Here is a 19,924-nt window from a genome sequence, read left to right as displayed (position 1 = left end):
TATCATTATTATTATTATTATTATTATTATTATTATTATTGTAATGTTGGGAGATGCATGTGCAAGTCCTTTGATTTCTTGAAAACGCTGAAGGAAATGGAACTACAAAAGTGACTAAACAAATAAGGAACACTAATGACAAAATACTTTGACAGAAAGAAACCAAAAGACAAAGGCACATGACTGGTTAACAACAGAGAAACAACCAAAACAGGGCCTGTGAGAACAAAACATGGAGCAAACACAAAACACACAACCAGGGGTATAAATACACATAGAACAAACACAGAAACACCTGGGATTAATGAGACGGCAGGGCAACAGACAGGTGAGACAGATGACAAGAAGGCAGGACCGGGGGGACAAAGACCAGAACGACAACAAAAACACATGAAATACATTAACAAAAGCACATGGAACAAGACACACAAGCAAGATAAACAAAGGCAGACAGAAAGATGGAATGACAAAGCAGGGCAAGACAGGATGTTACAAATATTATTATTATTATTATTATTATTATTATTATTAAAAACAGTAGTATAATTTATTATACTGATTATACCCTCTGTGAGATGTTGCCTACTCTATCGAATCAATATTTATGCATAGTGTCATTATTAAATAATAGTAATAATCATAAACATAATTAATTAAGAATGAATTATCTTCACATAGTTATATAATACAGGCATGCAGTGTTTTTCTGCTCTGTTACATTTGATTCAAATCACAAAATTATTATACAGGTTAAAGAGCAGTGGTACTACAGAACTGGGCATCACTTCTCAACCTAGCCTTCAGGGACCCGCAGTCAGCAGGTTACACATTTCTGATCTATTGCGATTCAGAATACCTGGGTCATATATATATATATATATATATATGTATATATATATATATATATATATATATATACACACACACACACACACACACACACACACACACACACACACACACACTTACTTTTATTTTGAAACTAAGTTGGACAAGACGAAGGGAAATGATTACGCGATTGACGTGGCCTGTATGGAATGGGGAAGTGGAGCTGTATTGTTTTGGTAGCTCCCATCGCTGTTCAGCTCAACAAACTGAGTGTCTCAGAATGGGACTTTTCGGGAAAACAAACGAAAGACCACCCAAAGACTTGGTAAGGAGTGAATGAAGAGCTTATAACAGATCTACAACGCTGTTCATAGAAATCTGTAAACGATGGGTTATGATAGTTAGAGTGTTAACTTAGTTAGCTAGCTGGCTAGTTAGCCAGTTCGTTTGCTAACGTAGCCAGGCAACTTTAGGTGATTTGGTGGCGAAAATACTTGTATGTTTTATAAATTACAACATTATTAAGTGCTACGCTAAGTCTGTGATACAGATAAGGTTGTATGATTATTAACGTAACTTACTGTGGTTGTCTTACTGATTGCTAGTCGAAGTAGGTTAGCTGGCTAACGCCTCTGACAGGTGGAGAGTGAGTTTATGTTACTCAGTGTGATTTACGATGAAAGCTAATTTCACATCTTAACTGGCTGGAAACGGGTTGGGTTTCATTACTGAAAACGCGACTGGTCTAATGAATGAGTATTTTAATTTGGTTAGTAATGATTACTCAATTATTTAGGTAATTCATGTAATAAAATAATGCTAGTGCATTGTTACAACTTGTTGTAAAGCTCACATTTAGTCTTCATTTTAAAGGTTGACTTTTGTTGATCCACTCCGTCTTGCTAAGCATTGAAAATTAAACATTTTGTCTTTTTTCTTTTTTTCATAGATCAACGAATGGTCCCTGAAAATACGGAAAGAAATGCGGGTGATTGACAGGCAAATCCGAGGTCTGTTTTTAGATATTAACTTAATATAAGTGAAATGTATACTACTTCAGAACTCAGTGACTGTACTGATTAATATTCAGCTGAAATATTAAATGAAATTAGAATACGTTCTCAGACTTGAAATGCCTGATGCATTCTTTGGTCATTTTGAAGACATTCAGAGGGAGGAGGAGAAGGTGAAGAGGTCGATCAAAGATGCAGCTAAGAAGGGACAAAAGGACGTGTGCATCATTCTCGCCAAAGAGATGATTCAGTCGAAGAAGGCTGTCAGCAAACTTTATGCCTCCAAAGCCCAAATGAACTCAGTGCTTCTCAGTATGAAGAATCAGTTGTGTGAGTATGGAATCACATTGTGTGAGTCGTTAAGATTGAAAACTGATGATCATTATGAACCGATCAAGTGTTATCAGAACTGGTGTAATGCATTAGGTTATGTCTTTTAAAATTTGATTGATTTTCAGCAGTAAGTATGATTAGCAGATTTTGAACCATGCTGAACACTTACAGTGATGTGACTATTTGGTTTTGGGTTCATGTATCCTCACAGCTGTATTAAGAGTGGCTGGTGCACTTCAGAAAAGCACAGAAGTCATGAAGGCCATGCAGAGCTTGATTAAAGTCCCAGAGATCCAGGCTACCATGAGGGAACTCTCGAAGGAGATGATGAAGGTTTGAAATGATGACCTAAACAATTAGAAAAGCCCAAATTTGGTCCTGGACAGTCAGAGTCCAGCACATTTAATGATTTACTTGCTCTAACTTCTAGCTGTTTACATGGGCTAATATGTTCTCAGCATGTCTAACATCAACCATGTGCGTTGATTAGGCTGGTATCATCGAAGAAATGCTGGAGGACACGTTTGAGAGCATGGAGGATGGGGAGGAAATGGAGGAAGCAGCAGAGGCTGAGATTGATAGGATCCTCTTTGAGATCACAGCTGGTAAGAAACCAGAAACCAGAGGCAGAGATTTCTAGCAAAAAAAACTTACTCTTCTCCACAGGCTTTACACTCTCACTTTCCTGATGTTTATGAACGTACATTTAGGCCTGCATTTAATATAAATAGGCATCTCAGCCATCGGCATTTAATGCCAAGTGTTAATTATAGGTGCTCTTGGAAAAGCTCCCAGCAAAGTCACAGATGCTCTTCCTGAGCCAGAGCCTGAACGTGGGGCTACAGCAGCTTCAGAGGAAGAAGAAGAAGAAGAAGACATTGAAGAAATGCAGTCCAGGCTAGCAGCACTGAGGAGCTAAAAGAACATATTCTCCTCTCTCTGTCTACTCTAAAGCTCTAAAGGCATAGACCTCATCTCAGTTATATTGAATTGCTTTCTCCTTGATTGTCTCGTTTTCTCAGCAGCCTAAGTAATAATTGTACACAGAAAACGAGACTAGGAGAAATGTTAATCTGGCTATGGAATGAAGAACTTTGTCTCACTGTGGGGTCAAATTAACAGCAATTTCAAGCATTCTAGAGCAGTACGGTTATGGGTGCATGGTAATTTCAATCTGTTTGTTTTCAAAAAGCATTTGATTAAAATGTGAGCGATTTCTGCTTTAAATAGTAATATGAGTTTAAACCATGCTGAATCTAGCTGTGCAACATGACCAAGGTTCTGTTTTACAGTGCAGTCATCTTGGTGTGGATATTTGTCCTTCTTTGTTATATTTACTGTGGTTTCTCAAGCCTTATTTGGGGTCTAAAGTGAATGCTTCTTCTCTTTACAACCATTCTTTAGTTTGGCTTTATTGACTAGGAGAAATTCACGATAGCCGCTGTATGCAAATCTTGTATATATAGATATTGATAAGTGTATTTATATAAATTTTGTAAGTAAAGCCCTTGTAACTGTGTAAGTGGTTCACTGATCTGGCTGGCAGGGTTGATGAAACCAGTGAAATGTTGCGGTGACTGTGGCAACTGTCTACCTTTCACACCTGCATCAGAACCAATATTCATACAGCATGTCAGAGTGGAAAATCACTCCTAACTTACTGTAAAATCAGAAGCAGATTTTGCACTTAGGAATAAAGTTTATTAATCCAGAAGTTTTTGTGAGATGGCCTATTAGCTTGGATTCACAGAGGTTTCTAGAAAATCTGCTGGTGAAATTGAAGAGATGTTTGAAAACGTGGAAATTGGCATTGTCAAACCCAAAGGTTTTAACTGACTGTCTCATCATACTTGATGGTAACTGTTTATAGACACATGACAGTGAGTCATTTCTCAGAATGACATTGTAAAATGGGCTAAGTTGCTGGTAGGAGTCGATCCTCCTCCTAATGCAGAGTGGCCTCCTAGTGCCTCATATAAAAAAATGACTAACTCCTAACTTCACACTTTAATGTTTAATGGGTACTTGCCTTGGGTCACAGTTCTGTCTTTGTTTCCGTTCCATATCTCTGTTTCAGCTTGTGTTCTGGAATCAGCTTTTTTTTTAATTGTTTGTTTAATGTACAGGACATATTTCATTAACATGGTTGCTTTGTAAAACACTAGCAGTAACAGTTTCGTGATGTGAGACTGAGTTGTTAATCACAAATTCTTTCAGCACATACTGCAGTGTGTGCCCGTTGGGCCTTCCTTTTAGGGCCATCTTGCAGATCTATGTAGAAAACATATAAGCACTAATGTTAGATTGCATAGGCAGCTTATTGGCATGACTCAGCAAACTCAAACCCATCCATTTTTGTTAAGTCAGATGACTTTCAGGTGGCTTTAAATGTAGTCTACAAGGACATTGCCATCCCTTCATGAAGATACATATATAACTAACTTGTGGACAGTAGCGTTTACCCTGATCACAAGGATTTTATACCAATCCAGTCTGATTCACATTTAATTATGGTTCATTATTGTTTCCTGAAAGTATTTTGTATAGTCGTTGATGGATTGAGTGCTTTGCTTCATTTAGGTCCTTTAAAAAGAAATGTACACTCCTGTGCAGAAGTTTGTTTTATATGTGTGTAAAACATGAGGAAGTGTAGAAATAAACTTTTAAGAAGAAATTAAAGGGATTTTTCCATTTGATTTAAAGGTCTAAGGAAGCCATATTGCATTAAAGGACCCATATCCTTAATTCTTCTTGTATTTTTTTTTTCCTTTTTCCTCTATAAGGAAAAAAACATTTGTTGATTTTATGTAGCAATACCAGATGTAGATATTTTTTAATCTTTCTTTATCCCATCCCGATCTTAAACAGACTGTTTTTGTTACTGTGACTCTAAGACTAATATATGTAAATGAGCATTGTTCTGATCGGCTGCCCTCATTGTGCTTCATTCTAAAAACAGTTCTGGCTGAAACACTCCTTGCAACTTCAGTGTGAACAGCTAAACTACCAGAGGCAGATATATAGTTGTATGCAAAAGTCTGGGCAAAGTATGTGGTGTCTAATTTGTAAAGTTACACATCCTCTACAGAGAACACACTTCTGCACATTTTAATTTAATTAATTAATGATAATGATAATGCAAAACAGTTCATTATTCAAGTGGGGCTCTTTTTGTGCCATAATTTCTGTATATAAAGGGTCCAGTACATTTCAACAATTCAATTAACAATGTGTGCATATTGAAGTAGAGGGAAATTGGATTTCTCACACAATATAACACACAAAATAGAAATATGTCCATGGTGTTAACCTATTCTTGCATCATTTCTTTGCTGTTGGAATTAGGTAATGTGGGATTTAAGTGGTGCTTTCGTCTCTATGGGGCCTTTTTCAGCAGAACCCTCATGTGACCCGCTGGATCCGTTTACCACAAGCTTCACACTGTGTGAAGGTAACCAGAGCCTGCCTTTTCTCTTTGGGTATCTAGGTAGGCCGCATCCACAGAGGATTAGCTTTTCATGTTTCTTCAAACATTCGTGTTTGTAGCCTCACACATTTGTGCTAAAGAACTGAAGTATTACATTGTCCTGGCTGTTTCTTCAACTATGCCAGCAGTGGAGCTAGTATATTCGTTATAATTTTCTGTACAGTTGTGTTTCTAAAGGAGGGTGGTGGCTCCAACAATGACTAAGGACTTTAAAAAAACTCCCTCACAACTGCCACACAGGGGTGTGCACCATTCTTAAAGGGCCCATATCATGAAAAAAGGAGGTTTTGTTGTTACAGTGAACAGACACAGTCTGTTTGAATTCATTGTTTTTGTGATGTCACATGTATATAGATATATATCCTATTGAGCTTGCAGCAGTTTAGCCAAGTTCACTCACGCTGAAGTTATAAGCAATGTTTGAGCATAAACTGCTTTGTGAACTAGTTACAATACATCACAGGCAATGAGGTCAGAGGTCATTTACATATAGTTATGGGCCTGGAAAAATTAATTATGACTGCTTTTGGTGCATAAACTTCATAATGATAATAAAATGCTTGAGATATGAATCTTTTAAAGGGAGATACTTAACCTAAGGTCCAGTAAGTCGTGTGAACATGGGAATGACTTGCATTTTTTTTCAGGGGCTGTGTCCAAAAACGCATACTATTTTCATATATGGCATGTCAAAATAGTATACCAGAGTTAGTAGTGCTTCCATTTGTATAGCTGCACGTACGTTAATTAACCCTAACCTCCTCCTTGTTTCTACATTCCCATTTATCAGCTCCACTTACCATATAGGAGCACTTTGTAGTTTTACAGTTGAAGACTGTAGTTCTTCTGTTTCTCCATATACTTTGTTAGCCCCTTTTCACCCTGTTCTTTAGTGGTCAGGACCCCCACAGGACCACCACAGAGCAGGTATTATTTAGGTGGTGGGTCATTCTCAGCACTGCATTGACACTGACTTGGTGGTGGTGTGTTAGTGGGTGTTGCGCTGGTATGAGTGGATCAGACACAGCAGCACTGCTGGAGTTTTTAAACACCGTGTCCACTCACTGTGCACTCTATTAGACACACCTCGTTGGTCCACCATGTAAAGTCAAATGTAAAGTCAGAGTCAATAGCGCATCTGTTGCAGCACAGTTGTATTAGTCATTTTCTAGTCCTTCATCAGTGGTCACAGGACACTGCTGGCTGGATATTTGTGGTTGGTGGACTTTTCTCAGTCCAGCAGTGACACTGAGGTGTTTAAAAACTCCAGCAGCACTGTTGTGACTGATCCACTCATACCAGCGCAACACACACTCACACACCACCACCAAGTCAGTGTCACTACAGTGCTAAGAATGGTCCACCACCCAAATAGTACCTGCTCTGTGGTGGGCCTGTGGGGGTCCTGACCACTGAAGAACAGGGTCAAAGGGGGCTAACAACGTATGCAGAGAAACAGATGGACTACAGTCTGTAACTGTAGAACTACACAGTGCACCTATATAGTAAGTGGAGCTGATAAAATGGGCAAAGAGGTGGCTTTAGTGTTATGGCTGATCGGTGTATAGTATAGCAGTATGTGGTTTTGCACGCAGCCAGAATGACAGCGTGCCCTGAGTGCCACGTGGTGTTTCGATTAGTTCGTTTTCTCAAAATTCTAAACATCAAAGCGCGCGTGCACGACACCGCCAGGGCGCGTGCGCTAGAGCGCCTGGTAACAGGCAGCAGAGACGAAGGAAACTCCTCCCTGTTGACAAGCAGCTCTCCAGCCTTCAGCGCGATGGTCTCCTGGATTATTTCTAGGCTTGTGGTGTAAGTCCTTTTGTTCAGTCTACGGAATTAATGTTTTTTTCTCTTCCACTTGGATGAATGGATCTCTAAATCTTTGCGTGGATGTGTTGGGGTCTTGTCTTTTTTGCTCTCTGTCTCTGTAGCGCAAGGTGTCCGCTTTTCAGGAGCTTCGTCTTTAGCTTATCTCTTAATTCTAGGCAGAGCAGAACCGTAGGCGAGTCATGACGTGCCGCTTCAGGAGCTTAATTATATTCACAGCCTTTTCCATTTCAAGGTGTTGTAGACTGGTCGTCAGAGACTCGAGCAGTCAGTTCCCGTACTGAAGCGGTATTGTCAGTGTAGCCTGTGATATTGAGCCCTATGAATAAGGGACAGACAAAGGCGTGTGACGTGATCTGTCCAGTCATACATGCGTGCTTTGCTGGACAGTTGGATTTATTTCAAGAATATTTCATTCGTAGACTATGTGTTTTGAAGGAGGCCCCAGCTGGAGGCCAAATAAGCTTAGCATTTTTTAAATGTTTTTTGTTTCCACACACACGGTGGGTCAGAGTGGGCCTGCTGTTGGTGTACAGGCAGAAAACAATGGGATGGGTCAAGACATAGATTCTGAGGTGACACTGTAAAATGCTGAAAACAGTAGCATGAAGCTTTCATAGTCAGCTGAAACTGATACTAATCCTTGCCTACAGCTTTCTCTGTCTCTGTCTCTGGATATTTTTTCAGTGATCATTCAATAATGATGATGATCCTTTGAATCTCACCCTGATGATGAGATAGCGACACCTCCAAATAGTGATTCAATTAAATTTAGATTACAGTATCCGATTACGCTGCATGGGCTACATTTTGCAGCACACTAGATCTTCCTCAGACACCAAATATAGCTCATACATGGCATGTAGGGTGCCAAACACCTTATAGCCCACTAAGTCGCCCAAAGTTGAAAAGGTCTGTGTCTTTGTGAAAGTGTCTGTGTGTGTTTGGGGCTCTTGGGCAGCTCGTATGTAGGTCGGTCATTTGATCAGGTCAGACTCGCAGCTGTTGCTGAGCTGTGAGGCCTGAAAGAGCACTCGCGAAAAGAAATGCTTGAACACAGGTGCAGGCTGGGTCACACTCCTTCTGGAGCTTTCTCGCGTCTTTAAGCGCTGCTGCGCGTAAGCTCGTCACTCAGTCTGAACCAAACGCCATTTCGCTTCGTTTTCTTTGCGACCTGCTTCGCTGCGTCTGTGAGTTATGATCGTACAGTTGAGGGAGCTATTTTAGTCAAGCATGCAGAATGTAAACTTGGAAGATAATCAGGGTCGTACAAGCCTGCTTGGCCCGCACCCTGCAGACTAAGACCTAAACCAACAACAGAAGTTTAGAAAAACAGTCTGTCCAGTAGATGCTCTGTAGAAGCTCAACCACACAAGGTTAGTGAGGACGTAGGTTAGTTAGGTACATGTTCGGAGCTGCTGGTTTATCAGTTAGAATTTTAAATTACATTAATATGATGGTGAGATTGTAACCGGAGTTAAAGAGAATCATGGAAAAGTGAATTTTCCTTGGTAATAAAATATATAGCATGCAAATATTGTACCAGTTTCAGAATGTATTCACTCTCCAGCCTGTACATCTACGGCAACTAATCTGAAAAAAAACGACCTGTTTTGAATTCAGTGTTTTCCTGATGTCACCAGAACCACCTACCCAGCCTATAGCAGCTTAGCCCCGCCCATTCACAGGACAACTAATCAGAACAGAGTTCATTTACAGATATCTGTCTTAAAGTCACAGTAACAAAACCTGCCTGTTTAATTCTAGGGCAGGGGTGCACAACTCCAGCACAGTTTGGAGGTTTCCCTGCTCAAACACACCCACTTAACCTGGCAATTAACAGATAAGTGTGATCAGGTGTGTTGGAGCAGGTAAATCATCCAGGACCAGAGTTGTGCACCCCTGTTCTAGGGGATAAAGAGAGGTTGGAAAATGTTCATGTAAAAATGAATCATGACTGTTTTTGGTACGCAAAACCAACCCAAATGTTATAAGAGAACTTCTCAGAAAAAAAATAAAATAAAATGCAAGGATGGCCTTTAATATTATATATAATATTATATAAGGCCATGCACTTTTTTATCTTATTTTTTTTAGCACCTAAACACAGTTGAGTAACCCAAGATATGTTTGGTGTCCAAAGCTTGCTTTCTGAGTTTAATAGTGGAGGTAGCAGTCTAATGTAGTAGATGTCACCCAAAAATTCTGACATAGACTTACATTACTTGTTAGCTACATTAGCCTCACAGCTCCAGTGCAAAACTAAAGAAGCAAGCATTGTTCCTCTAACATGGCATCATAGCATACCATTTAAAAAGATCTACTTCTTGTTTTTTTGTAATCGTCCATCATAATGTAATTACTTTTATTTGCCTCTAAAATATCTTGGGAATATCAATTGTCTACATTAGACTGCTAGCAGGGAAAAAATAATGTTAGCCAATAATATTATGTTTCACCAACTCCCACCACCCCTTCTATCAATAAGCTAAACAGAAGCTCAGAGACCCTCACTGATACTGCATTTCACTTGGAAACAGGTCAGAGTATGGAAGGAAAATACTATAATTTCTGATTCATGCTGATGTTAAACTGCAAGGGCTCATATATGGACTCTTCAATTACTCACCCTCATATTAACATAAGTCCTAAGATTAAAGGGCCCATATTACAGAAAATGGAACTTATCTCACCTTTTTGAAATATGGCTTTGATGTAGTGAGTTCCAGAATGTACTAATTACTCCTCAGTTTATACAGTCCATATCTGAAAACTAAACTGCAAACAGTCCACAATTACTTGTTTTTGTGATGTCACAAAAACCAACACACAAATTGACATTGAAGTTAAAACAAGTGTTTCAGCCTGAACTGCTTTAGGGCAGCCAGTCAGAACAGAGCCCATTTACATATAGCAGTTTTAAAGGCACTGTAACAAAAACAACCAGTTTACTTCTAAGAAATATAGAGTAGTTATAAAAAATGGTCATGTAAAAATAAAGCATGACATTTTTGGTGCCCACACAGATATCTTAAGTGGGGGAAAAATATGAGAAAGATGTAAGATACATAAACGAATTATAAACATAAAGTTTAAGTGGTTAAATTATTTTGATGTTGAGCTTTGACACTCATGTTGATATTAATCAAATTATGCTCCTGATGATTTTTCTCTGTGTCTGACAGGCTCATATTTGGGACCCTTTACCCTGCGTACTCTTCATATAAAGCTGTTAAATCGAAAGATGTGAGAGAATATGTGAGTATGAGCTGCGTAATGCACCTTTTCATGGCTTTTACACAGAGATGCGCGGCACTTGTTTGTCAGCATCATCTTATATAAGCTCAAGCATAAAGGAACATCCACGACATATTTCATAACGTGTTTATCTTTTTTTATATCTTTCACAGGTAAAATGGATGATGTATTGGATTATATTTGCACTGTTCACTACAGCTGAGGTGATCACAGATATATTTTTGTGCTGGTAAGTGAAACTTACCTTTTGTTTGTTTACCATTAGTGTTGCGACTGTATGTTGTTTGTGGATCATTCTACTGAACTGGTTCATAATCAGAGTTGAAAACACATTTTGGACTTTTAACTGACTTTAGACAAAGTATTTTGCTTTGAATGACCTGAATGTTTCAGTAATGACAACTGTTTCTAATTTTGAGAATAACTAAAAAATGCTAGCCAGTACATGACTACCAAACACAGATTTGAACAGTTGTACACACATTAATGATGATATTTTTTCATTCAAACACAAATCTTCACTTAATTGTATTAATAATTAAGTAATTGTTACACAGTGATTTTCAGACTTTGGGACACATTTACTTCAAAACAATGAGATCTAACTGCTCACCATGTGTTAGTCAGCTTTTTTTTGACTGCCACCTCCCAACAGAAAGCACCTTATAAATGATGATTTTGTGTATATTTAGCTTATTACTATTTCGATTAATGCCTTAGGTTTAAATAGGTCACAACATTTTCCTTGTAAATATCTCAGTCTGAATACTACAAAATATTTTTAATACCTTTTTTTCAGTAAGAGTTATTTTGAACAAATTCTGTGGAATGGTCCACATATGCTGGTTGGTAAAAGCCTCCAAGTCATAACACTCACTTGTATGACTCATCTCTTATGTCTTTCAAAGGCTTCCGTTCTACTATGAGCTCAAAATTGCCTTTGTGGTGTGGTTACTTTCACCGTACACAAAGGGATCCAGTGTGCTTTATAGGAAATTTGTCCACCCCACATTGTCCTCTAAAGAAAAGGTAGGCTTTTTTATATGTGTTGACTGTATAAGTTATTGTTTTCTTTTCTTGTCATTTTGAACATTTTCGTCACTGTACAAACAGATTATTGCAAAGCAAACAGATGCCTAATGTTTAATGATGAGCAAACAAGCTAACTGCTGCGCTCGTGCAGACAGCTGTGGGGTGACTAGAGATTGTGCAAAACAGACAGTTAGGAAAGTGTGCATTTGACCCTGTTTCCTGTAATGTGTGTTAGAGGACGTATTCCTGGTCAGTGTACAGTAAACGGTGAAAGGAAATGATGTCGTGGTTTTTCCAGAGGCTTTCCTCTACACTTTATTTGCAAGGCAGGAAATTCACCAGGGTTGCAATGAGGGAAGAGTGCAAGGACACAATGATAGAGAAAAACGGAAAAGACAAAGACAAAGACGCTGGTTCTGATTCTGAGGAAGTGGAAAAACACATGACCACATTTTCTATTTGGGGAAAAAGTAAAAGTGAATGCTAAATCTTACTGAAGAGCTCAGATTCTTATTTTCCTCATTTGCTTATGGTTGGCGTTTTCCAGGACATTGATGAATACCTGTGCCAAGCAAAGGACAAAAGTTACGACACTCTGGTGCATTTTGGAAGAAAAGGCCTGAATGTGGCTGCCACAGCTGCAGTGATGGCTGCTACCAAGGTGACTGTTTACCACCATCTCATGGCTACTTGTTAAGAAGTGAGACTATGATCAGGAATATTGAAAGTGGTTACTTTCACCTTTTTGGGCAATGTTACATTTTAGAAGTAGATCAGAAATCTGTTTTATTTAAAGGAATAAATCATCAAAAAAATTATGCAAAGGTTTTGACACCCTTGGTCCAACTATATTTTTTCTTGATTTGTTTAGTGAAAATAAGTTAACACTTCTGCACATTTTTAAGGTACAATTACTGTTTGTCTGCTAAATTTAACCTGTTGGGGAAAAAATAAAACATTAAATGTGACATGCAAAAGTTATGGCACATTTTATATTTTATTTTTCCCCCAAGATGTTAAATTCAGAAAATAATTTGAATACTTATTTAATTAGTTAAGTTTCTTTTCCGTATACAATGTATTAATTTGTTTTCCGCTTAGAAAATCAACAAAACATGCAATTTGACCAGGCAAATATGTTTTGCATACAACTGTAGTTGATCTGCCATCTGAAGATTGCTTTTAATTTTGCACTGCAGCTACAAGGTTAATGTAGGTAATATGTAATAAATTATTATAACCTACCAATTTGTGCAAATTGTTAAAACTGCATTCTTAAATCATTAAAACACTCCTCATCAAAAGGACCTGGTTGTGGTTTATGATACTGTATGACATACTGTTATTTTTAAAAATGGACACGGAGTTAACTGGAGTTAAAAACAGTCGTAGCTAAAAACGTTGGGTAGCAAAAAGTGTTGTGTAGCTTAAAACATTGCACAGCTCAAACGCAGACTTTGGACACAAAACATGTTTTGACTGCTTAACTATACTTGGGGAAAAGTGAAAACCTATTTTTTGTTTTTTGCCTATTCTTCTAACAGTTACATTAATAAAATAGTAATTACTCATTTAAAAGCACTAAAAAACACTGATTAACAGTGCAGATGGGGGCCCTGGGATTAGGGTCTGTGTTCAAAACCAGACAGTGTGCCATTACATTCTCATTGGCTTGAGGGTGAGATGGTATGCAATAAGTAACTGGAGAGTAACACAATTTTGTTTTGACTCTGCACTTAAGTACATTTGGTTTAAAATTAAACAATGATAATGAAGTTCAAGCACAGAAAGTCAGGGTTGAAATTAAAATCACAACCCTTTTTATTTTCCAACATTCTGCATGATCAGCAAGAGTCATAATTGGATAATTCACTATAATTAATTTTGGGAAAAAACTATTTAAAAAAAAAACATTTTAAAAAGTAAACCTTCTGCTACAGGGTCAGGGGGTGCTATCGGATCGGCTGCGGAGTTTCAGCATGCAGGACCTGTCCTCCTTGCAGTCGGAAGATCAGGCAAGAAGCCCTGCTTCAGTCACCACTCAGCAAGCATCCGGCCAGCAGCACAGAACACGGGCCATGATGCGCAGCAAATCAGAGACTGGCTACAGCAAGGGTAAGTGCACCTGTCCAACCAATGACCTCTCTGCTCCTCTTAATCTCCTGAGAATAAACATACTATCAGCAAATCAGATACTCACGTACTAACTTGTTCAGCTACTGCTTTCAATAATTCTTTACATAATGTATATCTTCATTGAGGGATGTAAGAGTTCATCTTGATATAGAAAGTAATTTTAATGAAATTCAATATTTTAGAATATCCTGTGCTCTATACTACCCATTTTCCAACTGTGTGTCAGTATTATAGAGCCAGATCTTACGAATTGTAAGCAGTAACTAACCTCTGTATTTTCTGTGCCTGCTGGTCTAGTATTGCTCAGTACACTATGTTCACTTAAACATCTGATTTTCATATTATCAGTGAGCCATTAAATCATACATGTGGCTAATGTGATTGAAAGGAAAAGTACAGTACTCAGACATCTGTTACGACATATAACTGCTTAAAATTGTGACATTGAACAGATGTTTAGATTTGACCAATATTTCAGTCCAATATTTGATGACGTATTTACTAAGCTCCTGAAGAACACAATGTTTAGGTGATGCTGGGCTACAGTCCTCTGTAATGCTAATCCTGGTAGACCCAGTCTCATTTTTTTCATTTTATAAATGTTTATGCATTAGCATCGGCAGATACGTACGTGAAAAATATCAGATATCGCTCTCGGCCCACAATTCCCATATTCTCTTCTCATATTGAAACCCTAGCAAGTAATTTGAAATTGACACCAAAGCATATCTAAACATATTTTATTATTTGGTTTAAGCTCTAAAGAAAACACTTTCTTTTGGTAACCTTATTAACTTTAACAACAATAAAGAGCCTAGATTATTTTTTGGGCATTGAGAGTTTGGAAAGTAAATGAACATTGTATCCCAGAGAAATTCAACTTTTTCAGCCTTATTATTTCACTGTAAGAGGCCTCAGAGGAAGACTTTTATTATGCCCTATCATGTTCTCTTATTTACCACAGACCTGTCAGCCTGCCTTAAATTCATTGTTTCAGTGCAGATCTTTAAGGTCATGTACTCAAAGATGAATAATAAGATGGACAGGCCTGTTATTGATGCCCCTGTTGTCATGGTGCAGGCCAAGAATTTGACATGACTGAGTTTGAACTGTTGAGTTTGGAAAAGCGCAGTGCTCCTGAGCCTCCTTGTCCTCTGACCCCCAAACCCACTCCTACTTCATCGTCGCCTTTCACGATCCCAAGCCAGCCTCTTGAACCCCCAGAGCCCTTCCAGGATGAGCCCACGCAACCTCCACCCATGGCCCCAGAGGTGACAGAGGACAATGGGACAGAGGAGGGCTTTCCAGCCAATTCAGCCCAACTCAGACTGCTTAAAAGGCGTGCCCCAGAGGTAGCCCTTGCTTCTAGAACAGTTGGTTGGTGATGTGCCTGGCTGTGGTTGGAGTGCCCTTGGCCTGGTTATTATCACTAACACACTGAATCACTAATCAACATGGCTGCTCAACCAGAGGCTGCTGTGTGGAATGGCGTTTTTGACTGGGATTCATGCGAGACTGTGATCTGTGTGTTAATGGATGTCATGAAGTCTCCCAGCGATTGCACAGCATTCAAGGAGGATTATAGCAGGCGTGAGTCATCGAAGGAGAGAGCTTCCTGTCTAATGAGGCTTTGAAAGATGATCCTGGATCTGTGCTCTAATAGGAATTTGTAATTATCTTATCATTTATCAGAAATAAGTAGTAATATAAGCGAAAAACTGCACTTACTACTGGCTTCTCCAACCATAATAGTAGCAAGAAAGGGGCTTTTATGCAGTCGATATTCTGAGCTTGGAGAGCCAGCTAATAAACAATCAGCTTCTCCAGATTCAAGAGTATGTGTTAGGATAGAGAAGATGCTATGGGTTCTACTTCACTACATGAAAAATATATGCTCTGTAAAATTTATTTTTAAAACCATTGTATTAAATTAGATGGTTAAACATGTACATATATTGTCACAAGAAAAAAAAATTAAATCTGTTTTTTACATCTACATCATATTAAATTCCCAGATTCCATTTACATTGTGTGAACAGATCATTACGAATGGACCAATAGAAACAGCCAAACAAACAGCCGCTCCCATCATTGTTCCCTCCAAAGCCTCGCCTCAAACACACATGCAAGCTGCCTAGGCTACCTGAATGCTGGTGCTAAGTTTGTTGTAATGCATTGTCACAAATTTTAACATGAGTGTGACATGCACAGCTAATCATCTAATTAGCTATTGTTAGCTAACATAAGAGCTAGCCAGACACCTAACATTACTCATACTCCCAAGTCCCTCAGAGCCCAGAGCCCACTTTGTTAGCTTTAGATGTGCCATCAGTCTAGCAGATATGGAGGAAAATCAGTGTCAACTTGCCCATTCAACTCTCCATTGTAGAAGTGGACTTTTGTCTTTTTTCTCTACAGTAGACTGGTTATATTCAGTTTCTCTTCCTCTGTCTTTCTTTTCTTGGTTTGTTCGGCAGTGTTAGCTCTCATAGTGCTGGAGCTGATAATTTTGTTGTTATTTTCTCTGCCATTTTCTAGAAGAGCCAGCCAGCTACCACAGTTGGTATTTCACAAGTCAGGTTTACAGCCAGCTAAATAAAACTCAGGCTCTGTGTGCTGTGGATGTGCAGTAGGATTGACAGGAGGGTAGATACGCCTCCTTGTCCTGATTGGCTGGATGTTGGTGGCCCACATCTTTTTTTTCCCCTCCAGTTTGCAGAGCCTGGGGAGCCACAGAGAATAGATTTCTTCATTTAAGTTACTGCTGCTAGAATGTGAGGACATTTCTGATAAAAAATGTAATGCTATAAGATTTTCTCTAAGATACCTATTTAAATCTTCTAGTAAATTTGGACAGTTACTAGTTTACTGGGGTAGTACACAAGTATCATAGCATCACTTATTTGTCTTTTGAGCAATTTCATGATGAATGGACAAATAGTCCAAAATTACTTAGAATAAAATCTCTTTACATCAATTTATATTAAAGGTAAAGAACATTTTTGCCTTCTCCTGTGAAGTTACTGTTTTGGAGATTTTGTTTTTTTTGGGACAGTGAAGACAGACTACTATAAGACAGTACTACATGAATATTACATGGAGGTGACCGTGTTATAGGTTATTATAACAGTGTTATACAGCTTACAGAAATGGTATTATAGTATTGTATTACTATAGCCTTTTTTCTAAGGGGAATTTTTCCACAAAAACACTTGAGCCCACCATCAAGTTCTCCTGTAAACTAACTGTTTTGGGGATACAGGGTTTTCTTACAACAGTGATGATTCTAATGGTGACATTGGTGGGAGAATCTGCTTCAAGACTCTGCATGTTGCCTTGGTTACGAATATGATCCTGTAAAAACAACAAAGACCCTGTCTATAAAAAGTAGTCCTTGATGTCAGATATGTTCAGCATGTTCTGTTCTACATTTCACCAATTTTCAGGTCATTAGATACGTTTGTTTGGCTGTAGATAGAGGTGTTGCAGTCACCCACAGGTGCCTGTTCTCAGTAGTTGTCTTGATGAAACTTGTGATCATGTGCAGAGTAAACATGGTCACAAGTGGAACGTGGTGTGTCTAACTTCACTGTGAAAGCTCTTGGCTCTGTGGTGGTCTGAATTTCGTCTTTCATTTCTGTTTGTTTTTCCTTTTTATTTATCTTTGCCTAACCCCTTCCTCCTTTTTCTCTCTCAGCCTCCTCCTAGAGTCTTAAGACCTGTCACCAGATCCAGATCAAAGAACGCCCTATCTCCAAACCCTGAGGCCATGTGACTGTGCGTACGCTGCGAGACTGCTTTAGCTGCCTTAGCTGCAACATGAGGACATGGAACAAAAGAGGAGACAGATGGGGGGAAATAAAATGCTTGGGAACGCAGCCAAAAAGATCAAATATTTAAAGCAGCCTCGTTCTCGAACGAGGTAACCAAAGCGATGTGCAACCTTTTCGCTTCTGATCTTTGACACTGGAGGGGGGGAGGGTGTGCTGAGGTAACTTGTGTATGCAGCACCATTCAAAGACTCAAACACTTCTGAACCTTTTTTTGTGTTGTACATATTTACCATACGTGAGAGTGTTTTCTTTCATTCATATAACTTTGGGAGAGACAGAAGCATGCATGTCCCTCTGTCGGTCTGTCATGAAAACAACACCAGAATGTATTGTCTGTCAGCATCTAAAAGTTGTACAGTAGCCAGTATGGTCACCCATGGAGGCGCGGCCCTCTCCATGTCTTTAAGGGCTACTCTCCATTGGGTTTTCTAACACTCTCTACTTACCCTCTTGTCAAGAGCACAAGTGGGTAATCACAGTGTATTGCAAACTTTAGTGCACAAGTTCAGGTGAGGTTGTGGCTTTTTTTCTTTTCTTCATTTGGAGAAATCTCTGTTGAGATGTAGCAAGGCCTCAGAGCAAAACAAACCATCAACAAACTCAAATGTTTGTTTACCAAGAGTGACTTTTATATGCAGGCTTGTAATTTCACCAAAAAAAAAAATCAGAGACAGCACGATACCACTTTTTCTTTTCCGATACTGATGCCACAACTTTGAGTATCGGCCGATACCAATTCAATATTCAATATTTAAAAACTGCTAAGCTTTAAAATTTTTTAACAAAGCGCCTCACCTAAGATGGGCATCTAAAAGTAGGTCATCATGCTTAAACTACTGAAAACTTTGCTACCCCACAGTAAGAAACACACAGCTAACAACATCACATATTGGTCCTGATTCATCAAAGTTCTGTACAGTCAAATCAAGTCAAATCAATGAGCGTGAGCAAATTTAATCACACTACACCATCACATCATTCTTATGTTTTGTTTACTTTTTACATTTTACTCTTTCCAGTCGTAATTTAAACACTACAATAATATTTGACCAAGAGGGAGGCAGTACACTCACGGCTCAACCTCAAACTCCATCTATGAGCCCAGCCACTGGCTCACAAGCTGCTGAGTACTGTTGTTTTATTGACTCCCAACCAAAACATCTGCGTGAATTAGGATGTGCTTCATGTAAATGAATTCGTCATTGCAGGGGGTCAAATCTGCGCTCTTTTTTGTGCAACTTTGATTAAAAAAGGCTATTGTGGGTGAGTGCTGTCTTAGATTTGTTAGAGGATTTGAGCTTTTTCTGCTGATATCAGCCCGATGCTGATAACTGGTATCGGATCAGTGCAATCTTTAGTTGTCAGTAATTACGTTTACATGCACACCACTGGTTTGATATTAGTCTGATTAAGACTGCTAGTCTAACTAAGCTATGATCATGCAAACAGCATGGTTCAATTGTAATGGTCTGATTAAAGTCTTCGTCGACTCAGGCTTTTTAAATTAGAACGTGATCCAGGCAGATGTTAGCTGGAATATTAGAGATAGATTTAGACATATAAACACTTAAATCACCTCACCGAGTCATGCGTGAAGCTCTTGTGACATTTTGCAGCTTTGTCTGTAGTACCACAAACACAAGCAACAGAAGGTGAAGAGTCTCGCCCTTTTGCAGAAAGGAAGAGATGTTAAATGTTTTGTCAGAAAGTGAGTTAGATGTTTAAAAGGAAGGAGAAAAAAGGAAACCAAATATTTTAGACAGAGGAAAGCTCATGCATAGATAAAGGATATAATTAAGGGAGCATTTCATGGTATAAAATCAGACTATGCTGTCGTATATAAATGGGACTATAAATGGACTATTCTTTCATACTTGTAAACATCTTGGTTCATCTAGTTTCTTAGACTAACTAAGAACTTAGGTGGGCTATTGTGTGCATGTAAACGTGATTAATGAAGATATCAATCATGAAATGTATATATAATATAATCAAGAAAGGACAATGTGCAATGCTGTAACTTTACAGCCTTTTTATTGAAATATTGGAATATAAAACACTGAACTAACTTAAGTCCTCTTTACATTATCTGGTTATACCATTAATAATGAGACAGTTTATGATTATGGATCATCACAAAAGAAAGGAAAATTTATCAGATATGTAATAACACC

At 38.6% G+C, this 19,924-nt stretch overlaps 2 protein-coding genes across 4 annotated transcripts; both read left to right on the top strand.

The window, feature by feature from the left end:
* Nucleotides 1-1,019: 1,019 nt before the first annotated feature.
* chmp3 (charged multivesicular body protein 3) lies at nucleotides 1,020-4,870 on the top strand. Its single transcript, XM_036593895.1, has 6 exons — nucleotides 1,020-1,153; nucleotides 1,778-1,838; nucleotides 1,992-2,171; nucleotides 2,386-2,507; nucleotides 2,665-2,779; nucleotides 2,948-4,870. Exons 1-6 carry the CDS (start codon nucleotides 1,109-1,111, stop codon nucleotides 3,091-3,093), a joined length of 669 nt encoding a protein of 222 aa, XP_036449788.1. The 5' UTR covers nucleotides 1,020-1,108; the 3' UTR covers nucleotides 3,094-4,870.
* A 450-nt stretch (nucleotides 4,871-5,320) lies between these two features.
* reep1 (receptor accessory protein 1) lies at nucleotides 5,321-18,414 on the top strand. Of its 3 annotated transcripts, none has more exons than XM_036593154.1 (8): nucleotides 5,321-5,625; nucleotides 10,677-10,749; nucleotides 10,902-10,978; nucleotides 11,658-11,778; nucleotides 12,329-12,442; nucleotides 13,722-13,896; nucleotides 14,998-15,269; nucleotides 17,615-18,414. In XM_036593154.1, exons 3-8 carry the CDS (start codon nucleotides 10,911-10,913, stop codon nucleotides 17,690-17,692), a joined length of 828 nt encoding a protein of 275 aa, XP_036449047.1. In that variant the 5' UTR covers nucleotides 5,321-5,625; nucleotides 10,677-10,749; nucleotides 10,902-10,910; the 3' UTR covers nucleotides 17,693-18,414. The 3 variants fall into 3 exon arrangements, with proteins under 3 accessions (XP_036449047.1, XP_036449046.1, XP_036449048.1); XM_036593153.1 differs by lacking the exon at nucleotides 5,321-5,625 and adding an exon at nucleotides 7,368-7,473; XM_036593155.1 differs by lacking the exons at nucleotides 5,321-5,625; nucleotides 14,998-15,269 and adding an exon at nucleotides 7,368-7,473.
* The last annotated feature ends 1,510 nt before the right edge of the window (nucleotides 18,415-19,924 follow it).

Source organism: Colossoma macropomum, unplaced genomic scaffold (assembly GCF_904425465.1).
Source record: "Colossoma macropomum unplaced genomic scaffold, Colossoma_macropomum, whole genome shotgun sequence".
Classification (NCBI taxonomy): domain Eukaryota; kingdom Metazoa; phylum Chordata; class Actinopteri; order Characiformes; family Serrasalmidae; genus Colossoma; species Colossoma macropomum.
This window is presented reverse-complemented; position numbering and strand designations above follow the sequence as displayed.